Source organism: Lupinus angustifolius, chromosome LG01 (genome assembly GCF_001865875.1).
Source record: "Lupinus angustifolius cultivar Tanjil chromosome LG01, LupAngTanjil_v1.0, whole genome shotgun sequence".
Taxonomy (NCBI): domain Eukaryota; kingdom Viridiplantae; phylum Streptophyta; class Magnoliopsida; order Fabales; family Fabaceae; genus Lupinus; species Lupinus angustifolius.
In genome coordinates, this window is record NC_032009.1 from 35,915,030 (window position 1) to 35,922,616 (window position 7,587).

Sequence of the window (7,587 nt, forward strand, 5' to 3'; positions counted from 1 at the left end):
ATTTATTCTATAAAAAATTAATCTTTCTACCTTAACCAAACAAAACAGATTATATTCAATGTTGAATAAAATATCCAAACATTATAATATTTAACAGATTATAATATGACTATAATAGAAGAACATAAGGGCCAAATTTTAAATCAAAACTGAATCCAATTCGTTCTATAAATAAAACATTATTTGTCTCATCCAACATCATATGATATGACCCTTAAAACTATCAAAACACAGAACAAGCAAAAACATAATAAAACAAAAAGGCTACTACAATGGAATAAGAAAAGTATATGAAGAACAACCTAAATTTACATTGTAACACATAAAGGTTAAATAAATAACCTTTCTATTTAAGGAAATTCAAATATCATATCATAATTCTTTTCCTGCTTTAAGTTTAAACTAGAGAACCCAAAATTGAAAGGACATTGAAATGTCAGAAGGGTACATGAAAATCTCACTTGCCACCACCCAAGGTTGGGAACTGACCAGGATCCTCAATTGCTGGTGCTGGTCCTTTGCTGCTCGTATTTCCGTTGTAACCGCCTCTGAAACCACCACGGCCGCGACCACCTCTACCTCGTCCACCTGGATTGTAGTACCTCTCTCCTTCAGCAGGCTTCAGAAACTCGTTGATGCTCACAGACTAAAGATATGAAATTTCAATAAATGAAACAAAATTAGTTCGGCGAAACAAACGAAACTTAGTTGCCAAGTAAACAAATAAAATGTAATATCCGGCCTCCAAAGAAAATGGCCATAAGTCACACAAGTTTAAAATGAAGTCCATTGAAGGACCAATTTGGTGGACCAATTAAGTACTTTCAAGACTTGTTTTAGGGTCATTTTCTTTGCATGACTAACTTGACCCTTTACTCCTAAGTAAAGCAATACATGAATGATGACAATTCAATCTTTTATGTCGAACTCAACGAAACGACACAAGAGGGAAGAGTGAATTGCTATGCAGGTACAAAAATACATAAAATGGAAGCAGAGCATATAGAAAACAGAGAATTATAAATATGAAACTAACAAAGCACAATGAATACTTGGGTTCTGATCTTTAATCCCATAGTCCAGAGAACAAATGTCAGGGATTATTAAAGGCATAGTTATGAAGTGCCAAAGAATCATTGAGCAGAACATAAATTTAAAACACAGAAACAGATGGAATTTGCATGTATATAGAAATGTGAAGTGAATAATTGCTATAAGAATGCACTTCACATAAATAACCAAAACCGCCACACCAATCACAGAAAAACAATTAGGATCTTTGAGATTGACAAGCAGGACAGCGAAAGAACTAACAGTACCTGACAAGAGACTTAAATGTAGAGAGAGATAACATGGTTTGCTTGACATAAAGAAAACTTAAAGCACCAAATTTCATATTCCATAACTGTGCATCATACTCAACTATGATGACATACTCCAAATACTGTTAATCACAAAGTATTTAGAAGGTTTTGCACCCCAGCTTTGATATTTTGGAATGCAAGTAATTACACTATTGTTCATTAGGCTATCCAAAAAATGGTAATAAGCTAGACTACGGAAACAAGTAATCGTTAAACTAAACTATAGGAAACTGAACTATGATAATTGAGCAGAAAAAAATGGCCCATCATGGGAGCTTCAGATGCAAAATAATCGAAGACAGACAAATGTCAGAGTCACACCTTCTTGGATTTCTCCTTCTCAATAGCATCTTTGTGCTTATCCTTGTCGGATCCCTAGAAAAGAAAATTAAAATGCCAGAGGACATTTAGAAATCACTAATATAGCATCACAAGCATATTTGACGAGCAGGGGCTAAATATTCTCACCAATTTAGCAAAGATTTCATCATTGTCTTTCTTGCTTGGGAGTGGCTTCAGGGATTCAAATTCCTTAACATCGACCTTTCTCTCTTCAGTTTTGAGTGCTTCTAAGGTCTTCCTTTTCTCTTCCAGCACTTTCTCATATTCCTCCAGTGTCATCTCCTATCATGCAGAACAAACTCTATTTAGCAATGAACATACAATAGCCTATAGAATATTAAATTTCAAATATAATATCAAAATCGGAAAGCATATGATAAAAACAGCAAGAATTTAAATGCACCCGAAGTCCCAGTTTGCAACACGGTCAAACATATTTCAAAAGGTAAACCAATATTGGACGAAAACATCAATTCATAACCGGGGAAGGAAAGGCACAAAGTGAGATTTTTATTCTAAGTAAAATAAAGTAGCCGCTAATATTAGTGAGATGCACGTAACAGACAACTTATGCTGAACTTGAATGATTAGAAGATGTAGCAGCAGAATCAAGATAAATGGAGAAAGCTTTAAATGAGTTAGTCATTCACCTTATCTTCCGGCTCCTTTTCTTCATTTTCATTTGCAAGATTCTCCTTCTTTCCAGCTGCAGCATCTTCATCGCTGGCAGGCTTCTCATCGCTCAAATTCTTTTCTGTTTCATTCACCCCTTCCTCAGTCACCCTAAGTAGAATACCAACAGGAACGGACATATAAACAAGAAATACCAGCTGAAAGCAAAAAAATTCTAATGAAATCGTGCGCTGAAATTCATTATTATCAAAGTCACTAGAATTATTAAACAAGGAATTGCTTACTGAGCAGATTCATCAGTCTGGGATCCCCAGTTCCCTCGTCCAGAGCCTTCACGTTTAACTTCATTTCTGATAAATAGAATAACCAACATCAATATTGATATCGGAAATTAGAAACAAAAGCTGACGAAAGAAATCAATCTAGTGATAATGTCACCCGCGTCCAGTTCCACTGCGGCGTTCAAATGCTCTTCGTGGGCGTCCTTCCTCATCAACTTCACCATTGCTGAAACCTCCCCGACGGCCGCCACGATAAGGCCCACGAGGTGCACCATAACCGCGTCTTTCTGAGGGGTTCCCAGCATCTCCTTCAAAAGCGCCCTGATTAGCTGGGGTTCTAGAGGCAGGTAAAGAGTTCTCACCATTGGGAGAGTCACGGCCATAACCACGTCCGCCTCGGCCACCTCCGTAAAAATGTCCGCCTCGGCCACCTCCACGACTGCCATTAGAAGTTTCATTTCTTGCCTCCCTCACTATCAATAAAATAGATAGAAAGAAAACATGAAAATTTGAGAAGTTACGCAAGAAGAATCATCAATACAATAGTCGTTCAGGAATAAGGATACGGAATAAACTTGACTCAGACACACAAAAATACTAATAAGGAACAAAATCATATTTCAACTATTATGATGCCCAACTACGTTGCAAATTAGAACAAGGTGTCAAAAGGAAAACAACTAATTCAGGGGATGCATTTGAGATTGAGAACTGATTTCTAACAGAAACATCGGCTTGAAATGCAACTACCATCAAATTACAGCCCTTCATAGCCTTAATAGGAAAATCCAGCACAGTAAACAACAACCGACCAACAAGCTTACAACAACAATCAAGCCTTGGTCCCACTAAGTGGGCTCGGCAACCAATCAACAAGCTTACATACTGAATTTGACAAGACTGCTATCAGTTGGAAAAACATGCAATTACAAGATGATACTAACATCACTTTTCAATGAAGATGTTACTACCATCACTTTTCAATAAAAGCGTACCAAGAAATATTAAATTGTACATATGACTAAAAACAATGACAATAATGGAAGTATGTTCAGCCGCACAAATAATTACAGAATATGTGATCAGATTCCCAATATAAGCTCTCATACAGTACTAAAAATAATAAAATACATACAAGCAACATGTAACAAAGGATGACTAAGTTCAATTTCATATATGCATGTGATGCAGAGCTTATATTTGATGTATAATGTTGAAACAAGAGAGAGAATGCGAGAAAAGTTCAAATAAATGACCCACCAGACAAGACAGGTGATGAGTTCAATAGTACATGATAAACCAAAACCTCACAGGAAGACATTCCAAGAAAGCCATAGTAGAGTGACAATTAACAAACAATCGACGAAAAACAAAATCAAAAAATTCAAACAAGAAACAGGTAAATCATATTATAACTACATTAACACCCATGAACAAAAACACATTTCCATACCCAAAAACATAAAATACACACACGGATACAAAAATCTTCCAATAACAACAACAAAGCCTTTGAAAGGGTACATGTATCAAAGAAGTCATAAGAAACAGATAAATCCAATTATAATTACATTAATACCCAACGACAAAAAACACAATTTTCATACCCAAAAAAAAAATGCACACACAACCGAATATCAACACCAACAACAAAGCCCTTGAAAGAGTTCATAAATCAAAAAATGTCATAAGAAACATATAAATCCCATTATAAACACATCAATACCCAATAACAAAAAACACATTTTTCAAAATCCAAAAAACATAATATACACACACAACCGAATATCAACACCAACAACAAAGCCTTTGAAAGGGTACATGAATCAAAGATGACATAAGAAACAGATAAATCCAATTGTAATTACATTAATACCCAATAACAAAAAACACATTTTTCATAACCCAAAAAACATAAAATTCAAAACTCTTCCAATACCAACAATATCAAAAGCCTTTGAAAGATATCATAGACAGAAACCATTTGAATAAGAACAACAACAAAGGGAGAAACTAACCAGCCTGAGAAGGTGGTAGCGGTTTAGAAGGCAACTGAGCCGCCGTGAGAGCACCACGACCACCCGCCTTTTCCTTCTTGGGAGCCGCCGCCGCCGCTGCCGCCGCAGCCTTAAGTTGCTCAGCCGCAATGAGCAGAGAAGGGTCATCGACGTCATCATCCAACAAATCAAAAGGGTTAACAGTCGCCATTTCCAAAAAATGTCAGAGCTGTTATTGTTGATAACAGAGAGGGTAGAAATGAAGAAAATATAGAGATTGAAAGATAGAGAATGAAGAAGAAAAGTGAAATTGAAAACCCTAGCCGCAAAAGAGAGTGAGAAATAGTGAAGAATGAAAGAGTAAGAGAGAGAGAAGAAGAAGAAGAACCTAATCTCCAAAAACACCGAAATTGAAATTATTTGTCTTTGTCTTTGCCACTTGTAATGTTACATATTAATCTGTTTTCGGATTTACGGTTGTCGTTCCAACGAGTGTCATTCTCGAGAATTGTATTTATTATGGAATTTTGATCTTCCTAAACTTATTCCAAATTTTATTTATAAAAAGTGAAAATTTTAAATAATATTAAATAAAATTTATAGATGTGTATTACTTTTTAGTCTTAGTTTTCCAAATTGTAAATTTTTTTATTGAAATAAAAATATTCTTCCTTCAAATTTGTTATTCTAAGATTCTTATTTATTAAGAATACTTTTTACGTAAGATTATTTTTATGTTTATTCTTATAAGGAAATGTGGGTCCTAAAGGTAGAAAAATGAAAGAGAAAATTATTTGTTATCATAAAATATAAAAATGTGGATAAATTGTGAGAACCATATAAGAATAATATTTTACTTAATATATATATCTAATGAAGATTGATAGTTACTTAATCAATCAAATCAATAAAGGTAAAAAAAAGTAAAAATACAAACCACAAATCCAACTACTACAACAACCATGCCCAAACTATATAGCACCTACACGATAGTGCATACTGATGCAATACATACAACAGTGTATATAGCCATATATTTAACAATGATCTTTTCCATAAAATGTAAATTTAATGACATAAAATAAGACCATACAAATCAAACTTTGCTGCAAAGAAATTAAGGGTGTTGAAATTAGGAAATTATTACCCATCTTTATCTTTTCCTATTGATTATGATCAAATAAGAGAGCCCAATTTCACTAATGGGCCTGAGAGCTAACTTGACTATGTTTGGTGTAAATATTGTTCCTGCTCATGATTTGGGTCTTTTGGCAATGATAAACCATTTTAATTTCTAGCAAAGCTTTTTTTTTTTTTGTTTCCCACGTGTATTTTCGCACTAGAGGTAATCCTATCCGAGTCAGGAACATCCACATGTACTTGGGGTTAACTCTCCCAGCGGTCATTTTTTCCACCCACAAGACTCAAACTCGAGACCTTGCTTAAGGGGGTCAAACATGCATCACTTGAACCAACGCTCGTTGGTAATTTATAGCAAGCTTTGAATAGAGAGAATTATTTCCATGCCTCATACCATCTTATGGAGGGAAAAACAATATTAGAAAAAATACACTTTGTACTCTAAGATTGTATTTTTGTTGTTAAAATGTATTATTAACAAAACAAAAACATATATCCTAATTGCACTCCACTAAGCATGGATGATTATTTTAAGTTTTTTTTATAAACCATCAATAATTATTCATTGGTTTTACATAGTTGGTTTTAATAATAGGTCTAACATATATTAAGCCTAAGTCAAGTAGGTTGACTTACTAAACCAAGTGGAAGCTTTTTTGTAAGTTTATTTAGATAACAAAATCTATGTTTTTGGTTTTTTTATACACAATAATTTTTAATGGGAAGGTGCATAGAGCAATTATGAGGCTTAAACCTAAGTTGGCACTTAATGTCTCCCAATTTTACTAATTGGGTTAACTCTTGTGAATAAGTTTTATTTCATTTTAAAAAGTCTAGAATATTTCAATCCTATATTTTGACCCATGTGGTGAATATACTAAAATTTCATAGATTCATCTTGGTAAACAAAATTTGAATCTCTTTAGTTTCAACCTACCTCTTAGAAATGTCATCCATTAATCCAAAGTTAGTGTTAAATAAGTTGTATATGCTTTGCTATCCTTTTACCTTAAAAGAAAATTATTTCCCACCCTTTAAGACACTAAAATAAATAAAACAATCTATTTACCTAAGGTCTAGAAGAACCCCAAAATTAATAAAAGGCAAATAAAGAAATGAAAAACAAATAAGTTAACCTATCTAACAAGTTTTTTTGTGTGGCACTGCTGAAGATACTATCTCATCCTATAGGTAATGAGCTAATTATTTTTGAGTGTGTGACTGACTTTCCCAATAAATATCCTTTTCAGAAATTAAATCACTGATATTTTAATCTATTTATAGATCTAATGAAACTTTACATTTATAATCCTTCTACTTATATTTTAAACAAAAAAAAACCTATCTTCAAAGTTAATGCATCATTAATTGTTAAACTACTTATAACATAGCCACTGAAAAAAGTTCCCATGTGGACCAAATTTAATCTTAGAAAAGAATGATTAACAAACCCACCTTTGAATGTCTTCCCACTTTTTCTAATTCCAATATCCCAAACCTCTCACTTCACATACATATAATTTGGCAACTTTTCAAAAAGCAAGGAACAAAAAAGTGAAAACCCATATCAAAAAATAATATAATAATCATAGGGCTCTTCTTTTTTTTTTGGAAAATGTGGGTTATAATTTCTAAATATTATGGTAATCATTTTTGTCACTAAGTGTTAGTGCCTTCATGGGATTAGAGTTCCTTGGTTTGAACACAACTTTTATCATTCCTATGATTTAATTCATATTATAGACATTATAATATACACCACAAAAGTTTGCTAATGATGCTTACCATCATTTTCCTATATTTTATCCACTCCACTTAAATTTTGTTTAA

At 33.4% G+C, this 7,587-nt stretch overlaps 1 protein-coding gene across 1 annotated transcript; it reads right to left on the minus strand.

Annotated features, from left to right (window-relative positions):
- Positions 254–4,883, minus strand: LOC109325147 (plasminogen activator inhibitor 1 RNA-binding protein-like). The gene is made up of 7 exons (XM_019557318.1): positions 4,639–4,883; positions 2,778–3,093; positions 2,624–2,689; positions 2,357–2,489; positions 1,833–1,988; positions 1,686–1,739; positions 254–646 (listed from the first exon to the last, which is right to left on the minus strand). The coding sequence occupies exons 1-7, from the start codon at positions 4,826–4,828 to the stop codon at positions 458–460; spliced, it is 1,104 nt and encodes a 367-aa protein (XP_019412863.1). The 5' UTR covers positions 4,829–4,883; the 3' UTR covers positions 254–457.

Coding starts and splice junctions, on each gene's coding strand:
- LOC109325147 (XM_019557318.1), bottom strand. CDS start 4,828: ATGGCGACTGTTAACCCTTTTGATTTGTTGGATGATGACGTCGATGAC. Junction 1,740..1,832: donor ATGAAATCTTTGCTAAATTG/GTGAGAATATTT, acceptor TTTCTTTTCTAG/GGATCCGACAAGGATAAGCA. Junction 647..1,685: donor AGAAGGAGAAATCCAAGAAG/GTGTGACTCTGA, acceptor TCATATCTTTAG/TCTGTGAGCATCAACGAGTT.